Raw genomic sequence first — 22,457 nt, forward strand, 5'->3', positions numbered from 1 at the left:
ACCCCCCCGGCCTTCAAATAACTCAGCCATAACGATCGCTGTTAAATTGCGATCGGGATAGCCTATCAGCGGGGATCGGCACGATCGTGGAGGCGATTGAAAGGTGAGGGGGTAGGGGGATGGATCTGCACAGACGGGGCCGGGCTGACAGTTGGCAGGACGCTAACTCACTGGGGATGGACTCAAAGTGGTGCTCCACCGGCCACGCGAAACGGTAAAAAGGCGGTTTACTAACACTTGAAAGTGGCGGGGGTGGATGCTTTTGGCGTTCACCTCGGCACAGATACTGCCGGATACTGCACACATTTCCTCTGCTGTCGCACTTCTTCGCCGCTAACGGAGGAGGTGTTTGGACGAGCCCTTGTAAGACTGATGCCCTTTGAATGCCACACCTTCTCGGCGTACACAGTCTCAAGAGTGGCAAGCGCACATAGCACTCGCAGTCTTTGAGGCCTGAAACTCATCCCACCCTGGCGATATCCTCGCAGCGCGGTCATGGCCTGCCGCCGGTGACGTAGGCCTCGAGCAGGGCGGCGATGGTGGACACCGGGGTGCGCCGGCCGGCGCGCCGCTCGCACTGCTCGATGTGGTGGCGGCAGCCGTCGCCGCCCTCGGCGCGTCCCCGCTGCGCTGCCTCCAGGATCTCGCGGATCTCGTTCTCGGACTGGCCGCACACCCACCGCACCACCGTGCTGCAGGGAGGGGGCAGAGAGGGGCAGGTTAGTGGAGCAGTAGCACATCATCACGTACCCGTCGCACGGTGCTCTACTGAAGCTAGGGCTGCATCTGCTTGCTTATTGACGTAAGTCTGATTGGCTCATCCGAGTAGTTGGACTGTCCCGCATGCACGCGTGCGTGCGGGTTGCCCACTCGCTCGGGCCGTAAGGCCCCATGATCAGAGACAACAGACAAGAAGTGTGTGTGCTTTCTACACGTAGTGTTGTGCTTGTCCGAGGACGGTACTCACCTCACTGTCGTAGCCACCCTCTCCCCGATGGCGCCCCCGATGCTGCCCAGGCGGTGGGCCTCGCACACCACCAGGTCGCAGCACATGGCCGCCCGCAGCCCCTCGCGCAGCCCCTGGCCCAGGCCGGCGCCGAGCGCCGCCCCCAGGCTGGAGCCCAGCAGCCCTCCCCCCAGTGGGCCGCCCCCAGGGCCGCCCCCCGGCTGCACCATCCGCAGCAGCGGTGCCGCCAGCATGCTGAAGACGCCCCTGAAGTTGGAGGCGAGCGGCACGAAGGTGATGCTGGGCCGCAGCATGGCCACGGGGACGGCGACGGGGACGTTCGCCACGGGTACGGTGGCCGTCTCGATGCGCTCCGTTGTGGCTCGCAGCTCGTACTCCTCCTGCTTGTTGGCGACGACCTCGGACGACCTCGTGACGCTCGCGTCCTCGTCGCCGCCCTCTGCCGACGAGACGCTCCCGTCCTCGTACTCGCCGTCCGCCTCCGTGCTGCTGGAGCTGGTGCTGACCCTCACCATGGCCGGCCCCTCCACGCGACTGCCCTGGGGTCGCGGGGGCGTCGGCGTGATGGACACGACCGGCTCGTGCAGAGAGTCATCGTCCTCCTCGTCCTGGACGACGGACAGCGGGGAGGAGGAGGTGGTGATGCGTGGTGACAGCCCCACCTCCACCGCGGGGGCGCCGGGCGCCGCCTCTGGTGCCTGACCCTTGCGCGCTGGCTGCGGCCTGAAGCGCTGCTTGCTGCTGGACACGGACACTATCTCCCAGCCCTCCTCGCTGTGCTTGGCGTGCTGCTGCTGCTGCTGCTGGACGCGCTGTAGGTGCCGAGCCTGCTCCTCGACCGGAACACTGCGCTTGGCCCGCGCGGCTTGCATGGGCTGCATGGGCGCGGGCATGGGCATGGGCATCGGCATGGGCATGGGGGTCTCGATGGGCACGGCCACCATGGTCGGCACCTCCTCCCGCCGCGCGCTGTTGGCCACCACGATGGTGGGCTGGTTGTTGTCCTGCATGTCCTGCAGGCAGCTCTGATGCACAACACATCCAGGTTAATGTGACGTGAACACTCGGCGTTGTAGCGGCGCGACAGAAGTCAATCCTTACCTGTAGGATGTGGAGAAAAAAGAGGAAAGCCAACAAGGTGAGAGCCGAGAGCGCGGCGCTGTCCCCTTTCTTGCCTCCTTTCCACCTGCCACACACAATGCAGTGAAGTTTTATTGTCCCACTATGCGTCCTACTGGGGCTGCGCGTCGTGGCCGCACGCCTGCCCCAGCGCACGCCCCCGGCCCCTAGCTGACGTACCCGTCCGAGTGGATCCAGATGTCACCGCGGTGCTGCGCGTTGTTGAAGGACGGAGTCCGGTGGCCTAGACTCGCCGTAGGGGAGATGGTGGTCGTCGTCACCCCGCGAAAACCGAGAATCGACGATATGGTCATGATCGCTGGAAAAGGTCCAAGACATTGTCATGATCACTGGCAGTCATGGTACGGTGGGTGAACCGAAGACTTCTTTGCATGCGCTCCAGTGTTGCGGGATTGCATACACGGTAAAAACAATGTCTCATTTTTTTTAGGGGATAGGGAAAACTTTGATGAACTCCCATGTTTGAGGAAGAGTCCTCCAATCGCCTCAGGTTTTGAGGAATCTTCTAAAATAAATGAGGAAATATCCCACATTTTTTAGAGGACTTCCGCGAAATCTGAGGAGTTTTCGTTAAACCAGGGAAATTCCTCAAAGTTTTCCCTTTTCCCTCAAAAAAATTAGACATTGTTTTTACCGTGTACTACGCTCAGGTCACAGGGTCCAAAGCACCTCACGGAACGAACGAGTACTTTGTAAATCCGGGTTGTGGCACGACCCAGGTTTTTGTGCTACCTAAGTCGCACTTTTGCAGGACACCTTGGACCTTGGGTTTTGGCACCCTTTTCCTGCAGCGGGACCCAGGCAAGGGGAGCGCCTTACCCGGATGATTGGTACCGGTTGTCCAGGCTAACGGCGTATGGACGTTAGCGGACATGGCCTGGGCCCGAGGGTCAGGATGGACGTTAGCGGACATGCGGTACCTCGACGGCCGGTTCGGGGAACCGACGGAGGGCTAATCCCAGCGGGGACCGCCAAGTGTGTCGTTTGCGGACATGCGGCGGCCTACCTAGGGACCGTCAGGCGCCACTACACTCGGGCTGAGGGCAAAGACGACCGGCTGGTATCAGAGTATATATTCAGCACTTGAACTAAACATTAACGTGTCAGCAGCTAGTACTGTCTGACCGTGTCTGACGGAGGAGCGAGATCCAGCAACGGCAATCGGGCAATAGACACTTTCTTCCAGGCAAATCGTCGTTTGCGGCAGTAATCAATTCCTGAAGTCAGTTGGGCGTCACTCCATGCCAAAGCGTTGCGCGAAGCGATAGCGAAGCGCAACGCTGCACTGATAATACCATTACTGATTTCCTGTATTCAGTTAGGTTTGTTAGTTTTGGTTGGCCTTCTATTATTTCTAAGAGACACTTAGCTGAACAGATGATTATCTCAGAATATCTTTACTGGTTTTCTGTATTGAGTTAGGTTTGCTAGTTTTGGTTTGCCTCTTCTCGGTCGCCGCCCGTTGCCGCCGGCCGCCGGCCGCCGCCGCATGTCCGCAAACGACACACTGGGCGGCCCCCACTGGGATAAGCCGTCCACCGGTACCCCGAACCGACCGTCCAGGTACCGCATGTCCGCTAACGTCCATCCCGACCCTCGGCGTCCAGGTCATGTCCGCTATCGACACAACGCCAGGCTAACACATGCCAGTACGTTGGGTTGCCTATGCACTGGCTGCAGGGGCTGAAGGCGCGGGGTGCGTGACGGGGAGGTGGCAGCTCCCCAACCACTCCTCCTTCACCCGCCCGCGCCTGCAGCCAGTGCAGAGGCAACCCAACGTTAAGTCAGGTGTTAGCCTGGACACTCGGTATATGCGAGCGTTCGTGCGGAGCGAGATGCGAGGTGAAGGTGCGGGTGGAAAATTAGATGCGATGAAGCGCGTGATGCGATGCTAGCCGTATGCGGTCACGCGCAATATAGTACGCATGCACGGCAGGGAAGATGTTGCCTGCCCTCTGGGCTGGGCGCTATGAGACCTTGCATCCCTTGCATTGGCTGAACTTGGCTGTTTTGTGACGGCCGCCTTGATGGTAGGCAATAACCTGCCTGCCGTGCACCTGTGTACTGCGGGGTGGCCTACCCAGAGCCTCGCAGGCGCCGAGCCCTTGTGTACTTTGCCGAATGCATCAGATAAATGCGGACGTACTCCGACGTATACTATTTGGGGGTTCCATGACAGAAAAAGGAACGCATCACATGTCGCACTTCATCGCAAAACCGTACCACACATCGCGCATTACGCATAAAGCACCGCGAAAACGCTAACTGGATTTCCTCTGATCACTTCGTGATCATGCCGCAACGTAAGGTGTTAAGTCAAACTTTGACGTAAAGGTTTGGTACACCGGTTGGGTGGTAGGTTCGGTACGGAGCATAAAATCCGATAGATCATGATGTACATCCGTCACGAAGTCATTGCCAGTTACTTTCCGGCTGGAAGTAGAAATGAACAACAATTCTTCCCCACCGGGGCAATAATGTCGGGCAGCCTTTCTTGGCAACAGGGGTGCGTACTTGCACTACTTGACCACCACGACCATCACCGCACGCCCTGGAACACCCACCCCGCCGACCAGCGCAGCTGCGCAGCACGCCGGCCCCGCCTGGTAGACCCGAGGGGTGAGGGCGCTCGCACGCGAATGTCGAATAGTGCTTTGTGATTGTGATACCATGCGGATGATTCAGTTGAAACAAAATAATTCATATTAATGATCTGTCGAATATTTGAGCAATTTCTATCGGAAACTTGTTTGAATCACCCGAACACGCTGAGTAGGCGGCTAACATCCTTCCTTTCCCGTTGCAGCCCGCAGGCCCTCTTGCCCGCCGGCGTGCGGACAGAGCATGTCGGCGGGGGCGGTTCCAGGGACGGTGCCGGAGGAGGAGGAGGAGGAGGACGCGGAGGCCGAGGTGGGGGAGGGGCGACCCGGCCGGCCCGCAGTCACCCGTTTCAAGGACGGGGACCGCTATGACATGTGCACCATCTGCCTGGACCACTTCCGCGCTGGCGAGCCCGTGAGCGTCCTGCCCTGTGCGCACGGTGCGTGAAGGCGGAGGAGGGTCTTGTGGGAGGTGCACCGCGTTGTCCGCGGGGCAGCACCGTGATGTGACGGTGACCCGCAGCTTTCCACAACGACTGCATCGGCGCGTGGCTCAGCGGCTACCGGCGCGCCTGCCCGCTGTGCCAGCTGTGGGTGCGCCCCGCGCGCAGCCCCCTGCAGCTGTGGCGCCGGGCGCAGCGGCGGCGGCGGCGCAGGGCGGCCCGCAGGGAGGCGGAGAGGGCGGCGCGCCGGGAGGACCGCAGGCGACGGCGGGGGCGCGAGCAGGAGGACGAGGATGTCGGCCCCGGGGAGCGCGACCAACGCCGTCGGCGTGGCCACGAGCACTACCGCCGCGAGCTGGAGCACGAGGTGCATCACCACCACCGCGGCCGACGCGATCGCCTCCAGCACAACCACCACCACCACCGCCACCAGCAGCACGATCAGCCGTGGGTCCGCCTCATGACCATAGTGAATCGCTCTTCCTCGTCGGAACGCGAACTTTGACTTCAATCCACAAAATACACGCATTTTCGCTCAAAACGTCTGCACAAGGGACTGTGACTTTGAGCTGCGGGACCCTGTTGCTCACTGCTCACCGTGCGGCTGCTCGCCTTGCTTGCGGGGCGCTCAGGGAGGCTACATGACGCACTGCACCGCCACGCGCACGCTCCTCCGCTGGGCTCCAGGGACAAGGGCACGACCGTGGGCGACGCGGCCGAGGACTCGACTGCGGGGGCCGTGTCACGCACGGCCGTGCAGCACGGGACCGCGCAGCGTGCGCAGCCACCGTGCCGACCCCGCCCCGCCCCGCCCCGCCGCTCCACGGAATCTGGGTTCATCTTCTTCCCCATCTCCGCCATCTCCATACGTATATGATGATAAGTCTGTGCAGAGCTTGGTCTCGAGGGCCTGGCCGGCCTGGCGCCCGAGCCCGAGTGTCTCCCGGGGCGTTAGGTCATGCTGCGTCACTTGTCGGCGCCGCCTCTCCTACACCTGTCGGCGCCGCGCCACGAGATATGCGAGATAATGTGACGATTGGAAAGCGTTCTTGGGTTGATCAGAAGCAGCGCGGTCGGTTGCGAGAGGCTGATAACAGTCCGGACCGTTGTCCGTTCTCTGCCAACGCTAATGCTCAGTCCCCCCCCCCCTCCTCCCCGCGCGCCTCGACGCCCCGAGAACCGTAAGAGCGCACCGCGCCGTATAAGAGCCCACGGGCCACGGGATGGGGTGTCGCGGCCCACAGCCTCTGTCGCCACACACTCGGCGTTTTCAGCCTTTTCACTTCCACGGCAGGAAGAGGGTCAGCCAATGGTTATAAGAAAGTAAAACATTTTCATTAAAAAAAAAAATATTCTTTATTATTAATTTGATTCCCCCATAAAAAAAAGAAACAATAACTGACTCTGAAATTACAGTCTGGTAAAAACCTTTCCTCAAAAACAAGAACTACTTCTGATCATAATTAACCAGCCAATTGAAAGAAGAGAAAGTTGTATGATGATGCTTTCTTATCTAAACAACACACATAACTAAAGACTTCACTAATTTAAAACATCTTAGCATAAGACAAGGCATTTTCTAAGACAAGGAATGCATCACAGATAGGGCGAGAGAAAATAATTATTGTGGTTCACATAAACATGTGCTGACAATCAATTTACTCTTGCATTTCCAACACTTAAATAAAGTGACACACAAATCACAATATCTTCAGAACTGTGACAAACAAGTGAAATAAATTAATGCTTACTCTCTCGGAAGCAATCAAAACATGAAAAGAATATTTACAGTTCTATGCGTAAAAGGCAGTGGTTGATCATTTTGAAGAAAATATGTACTTCTTTCTTTTAACATTCATTATGGTATTCTCTAGTATCTGTCTGTCATTACAGTTGCAATGCAGTATAAAAACCTTCACATTGAATTCAATAACAAAATTACTAGGTAGAGAGAAAAATTCAAACAAATAAAAGTATAAATACTGATATCAAAGCTAAAAACGCTATGCATTTGATAGAGGGATGAAGTAGGTCAAAACAGAAAGATAATCCTAAATGCAGGCGTTAACAGATACAACCACTAAAGAATAAAAAAAGTAGGAGAAAAAACTGTCCCTAGATCACAAGAGTTTTCAGAAAGGCAACAATTTAAAACAAATCAGCACTAAAAGCCTTACAATTGAAACACACAGTCATAAAAATACAGCATCTCATCAAACTTAATATTTAACATAAGGTCACCCTGTTGAACATTTAGAACAAACATCTAGATAAAAAAAAATAAAACACTCAATGCGTTTTAAAGGTTTACGGTATATTTTATAAATATCCCACAAAGAGTTTATCACATAGTAAAACTTGAGTTGTTCAGTTTTCATTCATGACTGCCTTTGGAGCTAAAAAGCTTATGTATATTCTTTTGTCATCGAGTAAACCCAAACCAAGGGATTTATTTCTGAGTTAAAACTGTGTTAGACAGTATTTTTAATACTAAAATGGATAATTTTGAACAAACCAGTGCACTTATTTAAACACCATTTTGAAGAATATGGAATGCTGCTCCCAAAGCCCAGCTCAGTTCATGGTTGTCAATCTTCTTGTAAAGCTGAAAAAAAATAAAAAAAATTCTTCATATATCACACACAAGACGTAGTCAGAATAGACACATAAAAAAATATCTTACATCAAGATAAGAATTCTCTTTCAGTCCAAACCCGTCATCAGTCAAGAGAGTATGAATGAAGAGCATATCAAGGCACATGAAGGGCTGATCAGCATTGGGATTACGACAACCTGGATAAGAAAACATCAAATGCAGAGGTGAGACTTAAGAGTAACGTCTTATAACACAAAAAGACCTTGTTGACACCATTTAGCACTTACTGTAAGTGGCCGCTTCTTTGAATGATTTGACTTGGACACGTCCACCTTCAAATGGGTCTGTAAGACAAACAAATAGACAGGCATTAAAACATGCCGAAATAGCAAAGTATCAAGAATACATAGAATCAAGATTAACCAACCAATAAGACCAAATTCAGTAGCTCTATCAAAAAAGTATGAAATAGTATTTATTTTTGAATGATGTTTAAGTTCTTCTGGCTTGTCAATCTTTCCCTTGATGTATGAGCGGACAAGGTCTTGACACACTGATTCTTTAATGTGTGACATTCCTTCTGCATTATCAAGCCCTCTGGAAAGAAACACACACAAAAAGCCAAAATTAGAATGGGATACTTCTCTGAGGAAAACCAGAAATATTATATACACATACTGGACTGTGTAAGTAACTCTGTTGTATGTCCAAGGTTTCTTCATAATCGGGTGCATGCAGGCGCTTTTCAATGTAGTTGATCCTTCTTTATTGCCAACTGATAATATTGCCATTCTTGCAGCCATCAAGCCCATACCCAAGTAACTGTGAGTGTAAACCGTTAGATTTTGGTGGAATGCAGTCACTGGATGAAGAAAGTTTTTGCTTGTTTGCCACAGAGGAGAGGAAGCTTCAGCGGCAAATGTTATTTGAGTTGAACCACCACCCATATCAATAGCGGCAGCAGTATCCTTAACACTCCCACCAAGGCTGTCTAAACAAAACAAACAAGAAGGTAGATTGATATATGAATATTCATGGACTAATACAAAGGTAATACAAGATAATTCTTACTTGAAAGGAAGTTAATAGTAAACCAAGAAAAGATTCCTTCATCAACTCCTTCCATAATGGATACTGAGTTTTCATTGGTGAAAAATGGGAGGTCAGATAAAACTGACCTGACCTGCAAACAGGTACACAAATAGGTTTAACAGAAATGATCAAAATTTGCAATGTAGAGTGAAATGACAAAAGGTCTCTTACTTCATCAAGAATTGCATTAGCCTGCTTTTCTGGCAAAAGCCTCAAACCTGCAGTAGCTTTTAAAGCCAGGGGTGTGTTTGCCCACTCTGAAGGTGGGATGACATGTTGCAGCTTGGAATGAGAGAGAAGCTCAAGAATAGTGGCAGCACCCTGGAATAAAAACATGCAAGTACTTATTTAAAAAAGAAGATAAAATAGAAAAACAAGCTAGAAAGTAGTAGTTAAAAGCTACCTTCTTAGGATCATCGGCAAATGAAGAAAGGCCAGGTTTTATTTCAACAAATAAATCATTGCTCAATTCATAAGTGCCAGCTGGAATTTGCATGGAGAGCCCACATTATTAGACACTGAAAATACTTCAACGGCAGGATGGTCTTTAACATCTTTTAAATGAAGCAACTTACTTAATAATGACTTCTTAAAGTTAAAAGCATTAAGTCGAGTCCCAGTGCTCCCAGCATCTATTACAATTGCATAAACATGTTCTCCCATAGTATTGTAGGCATATCCTAAAATTTTAAAAACAGTGTTAAAAAATGCATGAGGATGTTTAAAGGTAGAAAGAAATGCCAGGTATTGTAATACGTACCAGCTAGGAAAGTAATAGTCACTAGAATTCCAGTGACTAGAATGCATTTCTTTTGAGACGTCATCTCAGAAGACCCAGCATTTCTCCTGCTTGAATTTGATCCAGAACCAAGGTTTGATTTTTCAGAGGTCGCCAACTGAGAAAAAATAATAAAAGAAAAAGTCAGTGTGTGTGACATTAAAATGACCTTTCCTTTGGTTGACTAGAATAGAAAAGCACCAAAGGTGAATAACAAACAAATGAAGAGGTTAGAGCACAAAATAGTTCCTGCAGAAAAAACACTAGGTAAATAGAACCAGAACAAAAGAACGGGTTTTGAAATATTTTTTTGGAAGAAAATTAATAATGAGATTAAATAAAATTTACCCTCTGATAGTTGACCATTTTTCTCTTAGTCATCTGGTACAGATTCTATGAATGGGAAGCAATCCACTTATTTAGGAAAAAATAGTGTAAAAGGCAATGTATTCTGGCTAAATCTAGAGAATTTAAGTGTATGGAATATATCATCTCAAGCGATATTATTCAGAACTCTCACGTAAGATAGGGAAAAGGCACATTTCAGGCAGGTTAGAGAACATAAGTGTGTCTATCCTGTTTGGTTTCTCCGGAATGGGTAATGGGTGCGTGCGAATGGGACACAACGTGAACGTGATGAAAACAAACAGACGACGTTGCACTTTTGCCAACGTAGAAGATTTCACACGATTCTCGATTGAAACACAAAGTATAATAAAGAAGCAATGCCGCGATCAAATTTCGTCTACAAAAGTAACATGAGATTTCTTAAATGCATGAGAAACAGAGGTAAGTCCTCAAGTTATGTGTAGCGCCAGAAAATTTTGGCACCGGCACATCGTAGAATCTAAAGAGGATAATCTGTAGTGGCGCGCGCAGCGCGCGCGAACCGAGGGACCCCTTTCAATTGCAACGGCACGCCGAACGCTGACAACTTCTGACAGGATGAATGGAAAGCTCTATTACACAGATTTTGGGAACCGGGAAAGCAGCATATAATTTTAAACCTGATTATATGGCTGATTAACCCCGCTAGCAGGCGTGTGGGCGGGGTTCGCCTGTCGCAAGCCTGTTGTCGCTGACAAGGGCGCAGAGGGCTCCGAGCAAATAGGCAACCCGCTCACAACGCCTGGTTAGTACAGTCTAACTACAGAAGAGGATGGGGGGGGGGGGTCAAATTACACTTTTCAAATCAAATGGGTAATGTGATTATAGTATATTAAAAGCGAGGGAAGAGCAGGGAGCAGGGTGCAAGACACTGCTCGAGCCAAGAACTGTGAGCCGTACAACAAACAGGACCTCGCTCCCATCTAGAAGCCGCGGCGGTCGTGATAGTAAAAGATGAGTTTATTTGCCCCAAGCAATGTTTGGGATATGATAACTAGCCTACCAGCTAAAGAATGACGGAGCGGGGGCAAGGCATGCCACACACGGTCACATACGGTCGTCAGTGCCCTATTTTGGGGAAAACTGTCGGGAGTAGTCTTCTTTGGTGTTTGTCAGAATACAACTCCTAGATCTTGACTCATTTTGTGTCTATCCCCCCCCCCCTTTTCTAAAAAGGCCCTAATCCAAAGGCGTCGCCGTAGTCCGTCCACCCTTTAGCAGGTGAGTGTTGCGTTATCGCACACGAGGACAGGATTGGGATACAATATGTCACGGAAAGCAGAGACAGGCTCGGTGGTTACAGTCAATTAAACAAGGGGCGATTAGGGGCTTCCCAGGGAAAACATTTCTCTCACGAAGACCTCATTGTGACCACGTAGGTCATAAAGAGGTCACAATGAGGTCTTCGTAAAACCCACGTTTTCCTAGGGTTGCTGCCCTGCCCGACCGGATGGTTGTGTTGTGCCGGAGCGAGGGAATTCCTTCGTACCAACACCAAGAAAACTGTTGCCTACCAACTTGTCCCTGGGCTGCCTTACGATGGTTGCAACAAATTTTTATTTTTCTGTGTGGAATGGAATCTTTGGAGATGTTGGCCGCACTCTACAGATTGCTGGGTGCCGTGAGGTAGGTGGGGTGAGGCCGGAAGGGGGGATGGGGGGGGGGGCTGTGGCGGCCTTGAGGGCACCATCCGCGTGACGTCGGGCCGGGCCGCATCGTCACCAATGCGCCAAAGGCGCCAAACGGTAGCTCAAGTATCAAGCGTGAGCTCCGCTTGGCGCGGCGTGAATAAAGCATTCCGGTAAAGTTGAAATGCAGAAGAAGACAGGGACCAAGAAAACGGAAGTCACCACGTCGAAGCATAGCGATTTCCGTTCTCTTCTTCCCCGCATTCTTCTGCATTTCAGCTTTACCGGGATGCTTTATCGTGGGCGCCGTTCCTCACCGCTCCCTTCCCCTCGCCCTGCTGCTCACGCTTGCAGAAGCGTACGCATGGGGAGCGTAGTTTAGAGAAATGCTTTAGTTGAATAGCTGCGGCGAGCCGCGGAAAGCTCTCAACCAATCAAAAGACGTTGACGTTCTTGCCGCCATTTTTCTTCTTATAGTATACCTGGAGTAGACTACTAGAATTATAGCTCAAGACCTTCCATAGAAAAGTTGAATGCAGAGTGGTGCCGGCTAAAGCCCCGTGTGGGTAGGCAACTCAACGCACACGGCTGCACGGTTGAGCTCGAACCTCTTGGGCGCCAGGGCCTAACGCGTGCGTCCTCGCATAGCCCCTCTCCCTACAGGGCCTCTACAGAACCCAGAGGACATGGTTTGGTCAAAACACGGTCAAGTGATGTCAGTGACAAGATTTGGTCATTTAATTTGGTGGTCAGCTTTGATGTCCATTTGAAGCCAAAATGACAACAAGTTTTGACCCTGACATCACTCGGTATCATGTTGACAAAACCGGTATTCCGTGCACCCACGGGAGCAGCCTCTCCCGACATAACGACACTACAAACCGAGCCGTGTGAAGTGCTTTGACAACATGCTCGGGCATGCTTACCGGGCGTTTCCTGGTCTCGCCCATCTTGGCGCTGGCTGGCTGCTAGCACACGGCGCACACGGAGAGAACGAAGGTTGGGGTAACCTAAACAGTGGGATAATCCCCGAGGGGGGGCTGCCGAGAGGGGCGACTGCTACTGTTGGCCCGGCGAGCGCGGCGCGTGTGGCGTCAGCTCGCGTCAGCTGGCGTCAGCTGGCGTCAGCCGGTGGAAGGGAGATGCAGCCCGCGGGAACGCTGCCGAGATACTGACTGATGCTTAGTGCCTCATCACTTTGGGTCGGACTTGGACTATCATCGTGTAGAGCGGGAGGGGCCCGCGGCCACGCGGCCACAGCAGGAGGGGGAAGTGGGGGGTGACGTAACCCACGTAAGACTCCGTGTCACGGCCGCGGCACGAGAGCTCCCTCCCTGCTCCTTCAAACCGTGGGAGGAAACATGTAGACAACAGTCCGAACCAAATAGTCTATACATTGGCCATCACGCAAATGAACGATACGAAAATGAACTCTATTCAAAGCGTTCAGTGTTTACATCATTGATGGTCGGATGGTCGGGAGCAATCAACGGCGCCACACGCGCCATCTTGCTAAAGTTAGGTCTTCCCCGGTCTTCCCTCATGACGTAGAAAACTAACAATATTTTGTTTTCATCTGATCCTGACTAAAACGTTAAATCCAATGACAATTGCCCCATGAGATTTATTGCGAAAAATGAAATCGTAGTGGAGTGTAAATAGCCCGCTAGACTGCAAATAGTATCTCTGTCTGTGCGTGTAACTACTTCCGCTCTCCTGACCTCCCCCACCTAACCTAACTAACTTGACAGTAAACAAAGTCTGCTAGCTTTCACAATGAGATATGTTTTGGTTATATATATTGAAACAACTTGCTGAAATTAGAACTATTTATTTTATTCTTTACGGAAAGTATGGACTCTTTTTTGGTTAGTCATTCATGACCAATGATGATACCCAATTTTAGAATACTCAAAAACTGCTATGTTGTTTAGATCTGGAGGGTATCAATAACTTAATTTAGTTTTGTGTTAATATTAAAAGGTTTGTTCTTACATTTCCTCCAGTCATACGATTTTGTATTTCCTCATGTTTTGTTTCAAACTGTACCATCATTATTTACTTTTCCAGTCAGCCCCTGCAATGGAGGGGACTGTAGCCGATGAACAAAAGAAGGATTTGTCAGGAAAAGATAACTCTAATTGGGAGTCGGAGGCATGTGGTCTCATTTATAAAGGAGGCGACTGTTGCTTAAATAGCTGTGTGTTTACTTCGGATCATTATCACTGTCAAGGTTGTGGAATAGGGACAGCTGAGGTATGTTTTACAAAGCTTGATAATTTTATTTTTTCAATGAAATCCTATTTTTAATGTGATATTTTGAATGATTCAGGTCTCACAAGCACTTGCACATGTTCGAACTTCACAAGGATGCCGCAAGGATTCACTTGTTCACTATTCTGCATCTCCAGTTGGAATGGCTACAGATCCCACAAATTCATTGTACAATGCAATCTATAATGGGTTCACATCCCAAAACTCCTATTCAGCTCCAAGCTTCAGTAGCTTCGGTCAAATGGATTCATTTCAGTGGCATCCCACAATGTCCGACAAGGTTGCAATTTGTAGTACACAATTGAGTCCTTGCTGCAGTTCTAATGGTGGGACTTACATACCCGTTGAGAGTCAACTTTGCTCTCCCATCAGTGACTTGTACTCAAAGGTAACTGCCCCAATAAGAGACCTTGTGAGTTTGCCTGCAAAAAGTTCTGGATCAGCCATAGATCAGCCATGGTTTGCAGCCTACAATCCTCAACAAATTCCAAAAAATGGTTTTAAGTTTTCTGATCAGAACCCTCCACCTCAAATTAGTTTTATACTGTTGGATCCATCTGATCAAAAACACCAAGAAATTGGAGAAACAAGTACCAATATGCCAACTAATTTCTGCTCAAAGTCAGACATTAGTGGGAAGGATATCCATAAAGAGTCGTACTGTGCATACACTTCACAACCTTTACCTGGGATGTTGTCAGAAGATGCACTTTTCTCTCTTCAACTTCAAGACGAAACTTTAAAACAGGCTGATCTCCAACAACAATCTGTATCTCAAATTCTTCTTAGTGATGTCAATCTGCCAGGCAAAAATATTCCACCAGTTGAAAATATGGCCACTACTTCTAGAGTGGACACTCACTTCACTCAAGAACACTTTGGTCAATACATGTCAAGCTGTAGTGCTTACTCATCTCAAATTCAAGATGACAATAATCTGGAGAATCAACCATCATCAGCAGCTAGTGATAGCGATGAAAGTGATATCATTGTTGAGGATACAGGAGATGATCTTGGGTCCCAAATGACAGAGAGTGAGGTATACACATAATTTTAACTTTCTGACATTAAAATTTCTCTGTCTTTCTATTTTAAATTTTAAGTCTTTGGTACAATATTTCAGATATTTATTGAAGATATAAAATGTTCCCTTTTACAAGGTGTTGAAGATGAAAATTCCTCAATGAGAAATTCTGATGTTTTAAGAGATAAAAGTGGTGTTGTTCATCCAAGGCAAGATATTAAATCTTGTGGAACATTGCAAGAAACAAAAATGCAAGCTGAGTCCCAAATTAAAAGCTGTATGTCATCCTATCATACTTTATTGAAATGTGTTGTGTGTGAAAAAAGTGTCTCGGATGGCAATCCCGGCAGTGTTTTGGTTCAGATGAATAACCAAATGCCTCTAACAACAAGTTCTCACACTCCAGTTCTAACTAAACTTAATGAGGTATTTTTGTTTTACTCTTTTTTTTACGTTTTTAGAAAAAATCTGTTGCACTTTTGTTTTTTTCTTCAATTAATTGGTGTGGTTTGCTTTGGATTCTGTTTTATTGACAAGGTGTCTTATATCTTGCAGGTTGTAGCTATAGAAGTTACAGATTTTCTGGATGTCAATGGAAAGTTTATGTGTCAGAGCTGTTTTAAGCTGGTTGACACAGTTGATAGTCTGGAAAGCAAGCTGGAATCTCTGAAACAAGACATAGCAGCACTGATCAAAACTGGTTCAAAGCCACTTATTATAAGACACAACCCGTGTGCCAAACTGGCTGTTGATTTGTTGGAACCAAATCAGTCAACTATTATGAATGTTTCTTCCAAAGTAAAGGGCTCTTCTAATTCTGGTGTTCATGAACTCCTTCAAGACTCAATAATTGAAACTTCTAGTGCTGAGAAATCTGTGAGGAATACAGAGCATGGATTGGTGAGTATTTCTTCATTGCTCTCTCCTCTTGTAACAATAACGGACAATATTTTTCAAAAACTATCTTAATTTCCAGGGAAATAATGTGGAGCAAAGAGATTATCTGCTTCTCTCTGGTAGGGCCCTATCATTAGCTAACAGTATTGACAAAGTAAGCCTATCCTTGGGCCAGCACCATCCAGTAGAACTTGTTGTGCAAGGAGAACCGTGTGTTGCACAGCCACCTATTCATGTTACGGAATGTAATGTTCCTAAAATTTCAGACGTGTCTCCCAGTCATTATCAAATAAATTCAGTTGATTCTATCTTAAAAGAAAGAGAGACAATTAGTTCGCACGTTGGTAACTATATTGCTAGTCATGGTAACCAAGAGACAGTTCTATCATGTACAGAAAATAGGAAACAAATTTACCATCTGGCACCATGTGAAAAAACAGGCATAAAATTGTCTAAGATAAGAAGATCAGAAAATCCAAACATGGCAGAACTAAGGGCACCTCACAGCTCTGAATGCACTATGGAAAATTGTCATGAAATTTTGCGATTAGAACAAAAATTGCAAGAAAATCCCCAAAAGATCTTAAATACATTTGAGAAGTATGCTTGCAATTTATGTTGTGAAACTTTTGCTTCGAATGACCTGCTTGGAAACCACCAAGCTAAATTTCCTGAAACAGATCCTTCTTTGTGTGAGGTACAGTATATAACTGAGAAGATGATAAATTTTATTTTGTTGTGTAAATGTTGTGATGATGTATTTAAAATTAAAATGATTCCAGGTTTGTGGGCAACTGTTTCACAACCAAATACAATTGGACGATCACCTGTTTAAAATTCATTATATTTATCAAAAGCATTGTGAATTATGTGGGGTGAAAGTTCATCATCCATGTATGTATGAAGTCCATATGAGGGACCATCCTGATGGGAAGGTGATTCTGTCTTCGACAAATGCTGACACATTTTCTGTTGGAGTCACCTTACCAACATCCTCTGGATTTATGGAAAAGAATTTTGCTAAGTGTGATAGGTCAGTATTTATTTTTATTTTTTAACCATTTCCTAATATATGTTACAGGTAAACATTGCCTAGTTAATGCCCGGTTTCAGTCGTCCCAAACGGACATTTCCTACCAGGGCCAGGGAATCCGGATTCTCACTAGGGAATCTGGACATTCCCTGTCACCCGAACTTTACCTGTAACATATATAACAACTTTTCTTAGGTCAACCAGCATATTTAATAAATATTATCTATCTATCTGTCTGTCTTCAGTTGTGACCAGGCATTTTCATCTCTAAGTTATTTGGAAAATCACATCAAAACTAAACATGCACCAAAGAAAATGTTATCAAAATGTGATCAGTGCGACAGGAGCTATACTAAACCGAGTGACCTCCAGGCGCATAGAAGAAGTCATTCAAATGCAAAAAATTTTGAATGTAAAATATGTGGACGGCGCTACAAAAGTCTTGGTAACTTAAATCACCATGCTAAAACCCATGATGTCAAAAAGCCATACACTTGTGAAATTTGTTCCCAAGGATTTATTCGTAAAGGTAAGTAAAAGGAATTTACTTGTATCAGTTTACTATGGTATGGAATAATTAACTAATATCTATCTCATTACTTGTTTATAGACTTTTTTGAAACACATATAAATTCTCACAAAGATAACAAACCTTACAAATGTGAAAAATGTAACAAAGGGTTTTTGAGTAAATCTTACCTTCAAGTGCATTTGAAATGGCACCTTGATAAAATTAAGAAAGTTACATGTCCCATTTGTCATAAAACATATTCCCAGAGACTTAATGTGCACATGCGTAGTCATACTGGAGAAAGACCCCATCCATGCATCGAGTGTCCGAAGAGATTTATCACAGGAAGTGCTTTACGGAAGCATATGAAGAGAATTCATAAGGCAAATACACCTGAAGATGCGTGTTCTGGTTCAGAAGACTCCGACCCTGCTCCTTCTGATTCAGATGACCGAAAGTCGCCGCTTTCTTGTCCAGAATAGTCCATTATTTGTATCAACAATCTAATAAGTTGTTCTGTTCAAATCTATTATTGTTCCCATTCAAACCATTACCATTTTACAAATTTCAAATTTATGTAAGCAATCTGTGATATTACTATTATTCTATTAATTTTGACGTTGAGATAAAGTTTTGACAGTTTTAACAACTTTGCACATCTGATCCGTTTCTCCTCACCATCCTGCAATCAAGCCAAATCTACCCTGCAACGTAGAGAGATGGGTGGGCGCCCTTCTCTCATGCTGCCACCCAACAATCTACCCTGTGACAAAGGTGTCTGGCTCCCATACATCTGTTAGCCCGTTAGCCCCGCTACACCAAGCTCGCACAATAAGACCCCTGATAACGATAGATAAGATAGCCGATATGCCGACACACACACACACACACACACACTCACACTCTCTTCCACTCACACAGGTGGTCTGGTCTACCCGGGTCTACCCCTACCCGTTCACTCCCTGGTGATTATCCGTTTTGGCCACCCCCAGTACAAAGGCCGCACAGCCTGGATGACGAGGTTGGCGCCAAGCTGAGTAGGACGGCCAGCTCCAGCGAGGGGAGCGCGGCGCGGACGGCTCCCACGTCACGCCATGATCCCTCCCTCCCCGCCAACAGCCGCGTCGTCGCACTTGTTCCGAAGAGACGTCGTCGTCGGCGAATCGGCGGCCAGCCTCGCGAGCACCTGGGTGGCTATCTCTCGACTACACCGCGCCAGGACTGCCGCGGGCCTGCCAGGGCGACCACAGCGAGAGCTCGCGCGGGAGACAGCGCGCGCGCCTCGGCTTTAGCCTCGGCCAACAAGGCCCACCTCAAGCCCAACAAGCCCAATGTCGACGCCCGGCGGCGTCAGGCGGCAACCCCGGCGTCGGGACTCGGGGGAGGGCGGCGACCTCGACCGGCGGCACCCCTTCGAGAACGTGCAGCGCTTCAGCTCGCCGTCCCGGCCGCACAGGAACAACAGCGACGTGGACGACTTCAGGAAGCTCGGTCTCGCTACCGGCGCGTTCTGCATGGTAAGGAATGGCGTTCATGTCGCAGAGTTGGCGCGAGGGGGTGATATTAGGACATGTTGGCGTTATCTGCGGGTGCTCAGCAGCAGGGTAGGCCGCCAGCTCTACGCAGCTGCTGGGCGGGCTGGCCTACCCAGCGTGCTGCAGGCGCCATCAACAGTAGCCTAAAGCCGACGTACTTGCTCCAGAGTAGCTCACAGTCACAGCCTGTGAGCGACTAGGAAATCAGAAAAATGAGAAAGAGGCCTGACGAACGTTTCCGCGCATCGCTTTAGGGAAATGTTGATTGCGGGGGCGCCGTCAGACGTGCAACGAAGATTATAAAAATAAGATATGCTTCAATTGGCAGGCTGCACCGGCACCCGCCGTACAGTCTTTGACAGTCGTCATACATTCACGAAAGAGCCCGATGTTACTCATTGAGTAAGGCATCTCTCCTTCGGGCAGAATAAAAATTGTATGTGATAAGATAAACCCTCACCTTGTCACAACATTCGGACGGGGATGGGCCCTCAGCTGTGGATGAGTAACCGCAATAACCAATGATTTTTGAAAGATCGCAGAATGACGTATTTAGGCTGTTGCGTTGAGTGCTCCTTCAGATTAAACTGACACCGCTTGGTATTATGGCCATTGCTTTGCAAGATTATCCACAGGATTTAACACAACTGGTGTAGCTGTGTATTGTGTAATTTAGATTTCACTAATCATCCTTTTGGATAGTTAATTGTCGATATTAGAGGGAAGCAAGCACGTGTAAAGAATACTTTCTGTCTTCTGTTTAGATCCAAAGCTTACTTTGGGTCGCCATGAGTACCGCCGCGATACTGGTGTACCGAGACATCATCCCCACTGCAGAAATTCCACCCGTGAACTCCGCCGACCTCAACCCCAACCCCTGGGAGGATTTCGATACCATGCTGACGTACTTGTACTTCAAAGGTCAGTACCATTAACACGCAACTTTATAGTCGTGCTTTCGTCTGTACGTGTACACGAGCAGAGCAGGACGGGACGCCCAGGCGCCCAGCCGGTAGGCCACGCGCGACTCTGCGCACAGCTGTGTTGCGGGATGGCCTATCGTGCCTCCGACAGGCGCTCCGGCGGCGCTCCAGCGGCCCTGCGCTCTGTCGCACAGTCGCACCACGATGTCGTGGTCGCACTCGATTTAAGTATGTTCTGTGCATGTTGGCTCGACAGAGGGTGCTATCTTGAGGATGCCACAGGAAGGCCTGGTGACCCAGCACACCATGTACCTCATGATGTCCTCCATCTTCATTATCAACGCCTTCTGGTTCGTCACCTCCTCCGTCATGTTCGCGAGTAAGTCGCTGGCCGGTCCGAACTAGCCGAACTGCAGATGCCTTCCCTTAAATAATACGTGATGCCATCTGCAGGTGCCGTTTGCCCCTTAGCTCGCAGACTGGTGGTACCGGTACCAGGACACCTGCAGATGTCTCTTCTAGCTAACAGCCTCAACAGACTGATGACTCGTTCCAGAACTGCGCTCCGGTGGACCCCGCTCCTGGGTCTTATCCATACGGGTGTGGGCCTTCTCGACGGCGGTAGTGACCGTCATGGACGTGGTGCTGGGGTCTGCCATGGTCCGCGACTTGGTGGTGCTGCAGAACGACGACCCGGCCACGGTCACGACCAACGTCTTGTCCACCCGGATGAGCCATTGCGCCGCCTTGGTGCTCGTGGTGTCGCTGCGCGCCGGGCTGATCCTCGTCGCCAACGTGGGCCTCATGATCTCCTTGCTGTACCTGTGAGTGCGCACCCGGACTGGAGCTGCTCCTGGTTGAGCGCGACTAAATCTGACGTCTTGGTGCGTTTTCGTTGGACAGGTTATCCAATCGGCTAAATCCTCCTAGGGAGCAGGCATCGTTACCGTCCACGAGGGAGTCACCGTCTGCCACCAAGCGCGAGGGGCCCATAGACGCCTTCTTGTTCCCGAACAGCAGGTGAGACTATGTGCGCTGAGAATTAGTCTTCTCCTGTCAGTGTTTTCGACGTCGACCCGTTCCTTACCGCGGCCAGCCTTCGTTCCAGTGACGGCCACATGGGCACACGCAACCCCGCGTACGTACCGGACGACGTGGACGCCTTCTACAACCCGCCGCAGTCGAACAACTGGACCTCGTTCAAACCCCCTGCGGAGGAGGCTCGGCGCGCCCAGTGGCTGCCGGACCCAGTTGGCCCCGCCCCCGCACTGGGCCAGAAGAGGCTGAGAAGGGTGAGTGCTTCGGTCAGATGGTTGAGTGGTTGGTTGGTCGCTTCAGCAGGGTGGAGCTCGAGTGAGTGCGCGGTAGATGGACAAGGAATCTGACCGCTTAACCCCTGCTGTGGGCCTCGCAGATCACGCCGGAGGACATGGCGCACCTGTCGTGGATGGAGGAGCCTCAGAAGCACGTCGGGGTGGAGCTGCGTCGCCCGATGGGTTGGCCCAGCGCGCCGACCGAGCATCGTCACGCTCTGTTGGAGCCGGAGCAGCCCGCAAGACTGCCCAGTCCCGAGCTGCCCGACGGGCAACCCGACGGGCACACGGGGCTCGGCCCGGGCTTTGGTTTCAGCTACCTGCACGGCCCCGGGCACATGCTGCCCAGAGTGCGCGTCAATCCTGACGCCCCCAAGCTACCCTCCATCCCGCCGCCGGACTACTCACCTCCGGCGGCGCGCAGGGCGACAGGTAAGGGCTTCGGCCCCGCAGCCAGGCCCGACCGGTACTGAGCAGGGCCCGGGGATGCGAAATCCGACAGACTTATAGCGTGGATCTTGAGATACCTCCCTTGGTTTCCAATCTTCACAAGGACGATACTGACCCCGCTCTCACGCTCTGCTCTCCGCTTGTGTGCGCGCGTCGTGTGTACCCACCTGTTGGCTGAGTGAGAACCCCACACCTCGCGATCAGTCTCCTATATTGGAAGTCGATTGTTTGGGGCCGCACCCAAACCACGTGACGGGTTGTTGGCGGGTTTTGACCCCCCCTCCCCCCTGTGGTGGTCTCGGGACCCCTCCCCCCTCCATTTCAACGTGGTTTTCAGCATATGTTTTATTTGACGTATTTACGACATATAGAGCATTTTAACGAAAAGTGCATGTTTGCTGATGTTGAAAAAGTGAATTTGGTGGTGACTTTGTGACCAATCAGTGGCAGATTTCAGTGTTCAAGCAAGAAACGGATTTTTCTTTAATTTTTCAAAAATATGTTTTTTTAGCAGGTAATTAATAGTCGCGTGACTTGGCCAAAGACCCTCCCCCCTGGAGGTGGAGCGTGGTGTTTTCATCCCCCCTCCCCCCAAATTCGTCACGTGGTTTGGGTACGGCCCCTTGAGGGCTGTACATTTCTTTTGTATCTGTCTAAATTGTTGCAAGCTATCAATAAACAATGTCTTGCCCCTTTGTTTGTGAAAATATTGGCTTGAATTATTGTCAGAGAGTGTGTTTCAAGTGTGTTTAGCTTGGCACTTTAGTCTGAATCACTTGTGTGTAAAAAAATGACACGTTTATATGTGCCTAAGCAGGTGTGACCTTTGCGCTGTGAATACATGTTGAATTAATTTTGTGTTATTT

The 22,457-nt window shown here is 49.4% G+C and overlaps 4 protein-coding genes and 1 long non-coding RNA gene across 8 annotated transcripts; 3 read left to right on the forward strand and 2 right to left on the reverse strand.

Moving 5' to 3' along the window:
• Positions 1-9: 9 nt before the first annotated feature.
• LOC127751254 (uncharacterized) lies at positions 10-6,456 on the reverse strand. Its single transcript, XM_052274459.1, has 5 exons — positions 5,748-6,456; positions 2,267-2,405; positions 2,069-2,153; positions 968-1,992; positions 10-692 (listed from the first exon to the last, which is right to left on the reverse strand). The coding sequence occupies exons 2-5, from the start codon at positions 2,398-2,400 to the stop codon at positions 494-496; spliced, it is 1,443 nt and encodes a 480-aa protein (XP_052130419.1). The 5' UTR covers positions 2,401-2,405; positions 5,748-6,456; the 3' UTR covers positions 10-493.
• On the forward strand, positions 4,396-5,724 carry LOC113203831 (uncharacterized). Its single transcript, XR_008012052.1, has 3 exons — positions 4,396-4,726; positions 4,914-5,147; positions 5,231-5,724. It is a non-coding gene; the product is annotated as an uncharacterized LOC113203831 (long non-coding RNA).
• Positions 6,457-6,491: 35 nt separating the features above from the next.
• LOC113203849 (ectonucleoside triphosphate diphosphohydrolase 5) lies at positions 6,492-12,823 on the reverse strand. Of its 2 annotated transcripts, none has more exons than XM_026418753.2 (11): positions 12,558-12,823; positions 9,599-9,734; positions 9,414-9,518; positions 9,242-9,321; positions 9,010-9,159; positions 8,818-8,929; positions 8,425-8,737; positions 8,174-8,343; positions 8,034-8,090; positions 7,834-7,943; positions 6,492-7,755 (listed from the first exon to the last, which is right to left on the reverse strand). In XM_026418753.2, the coding sequence occupies exons 1-11, from the start codon at positions 12,579-12,581 to the stop codon at positions 7,678-7,680; spliced, it is 1,335 nt and encodes a 444-aa protein (XP_026274538.1). In that variant the 5' UTR covers positions 12,582-12,823; the 3' UTR covers positions 6,492-7,677. The 2 variants fall into 2 exon arrangements, with proteins under 2 accessions (XP_026274538.1, XP_026274536.1); XM_026418751.2 differs by lacking the exon at positions 12,558-12,823 and adding an exon at positions 9,965-10,194.
• Positions 12,824-12,892: 69 nt separating this feature from the next.
• On the forward strand, positions 12,893-18,019 carry LOC113203854 (uncharacterized). Of its 3 annotated transcripts, XM_052274426.1 has the most exons (10): positions 12,894-13,482; positions 13,566-13,614; positions 13,702-13,887; positions 13,964-14,944; positions 15,029-15,355; positions 15,485-15,829; positions 15,906-16,523; positions 16,609-16,859; positions 17,105-17,388; positions 17,470-18,019. In XM_052274426.1, the coding sequence occupies exons 3-10, from the start codon at positions 13,714-13,716 to the stop codon at positions 17,850-17,852; spliced, it is 3,363 nt and encodes a 1,120-aa protein (XP_052130386.1). In that variant the 5' UTR covers positions 12,894-13,482; positions 13,566-13,614; positions 13,702-13,713; the 3' UTR covers positions 17,853-18,019. The 3 variants fall into 3 exon arrangements, with proteins under 3 accessions (XP_052130380.1, XP_052130386.1, XP_026274548.1); XM_052274420.1 differs by having other exon boundaries at positions 12,893-13,614; positions 13,706-13,887; XM_026418763.2 differs by having other exon boundaries at positions 12,894-13,614.
• Positions 18,020-18,312: 293 nt separating this feature from the next.
• Positions 18,313-22,454, forward strand: LOC113203856 (uncharacterized). The gene is made up of 7 exons (XM_026418765.2): positions 18,313-18,887; positions 19,670-19,826; positions 20,085-20,207; positions 20,385-20,652; positions 20,732-20,848; positions 20,937-21,120; positions 21,243-22,454. The coding sequence occupies exons 1-7, from the start codon at positions 18,702-18,704 to the stop codon at positions 21,612-21,614; spliced, it is 1,407 nt and encodes a 468-aa protein (XP_026274550.2). The 5' UTR covers positions 18,313-18,701; the 3' UTR covers positions 21,615-22,454.
• Positions 22,455-22,457: the final 3 nt, after the last annotated feature.

Source organism: Frankliniella occidentalis, unplaced genomic scaffold (genome assembly GCF_000697945.3).
Source record: "Frankliniella occidentalis isolate FOCC.00 unplaced genomic scaffold, Focc_3.1 Scaffold8, whole genome shotgun sequence".
NCBI lineage: Eukaryota > Metazoa > Arthropoda > Insecta > Thysanoptera > Thripidae > Frankliniella > Frankliniella occidentalis.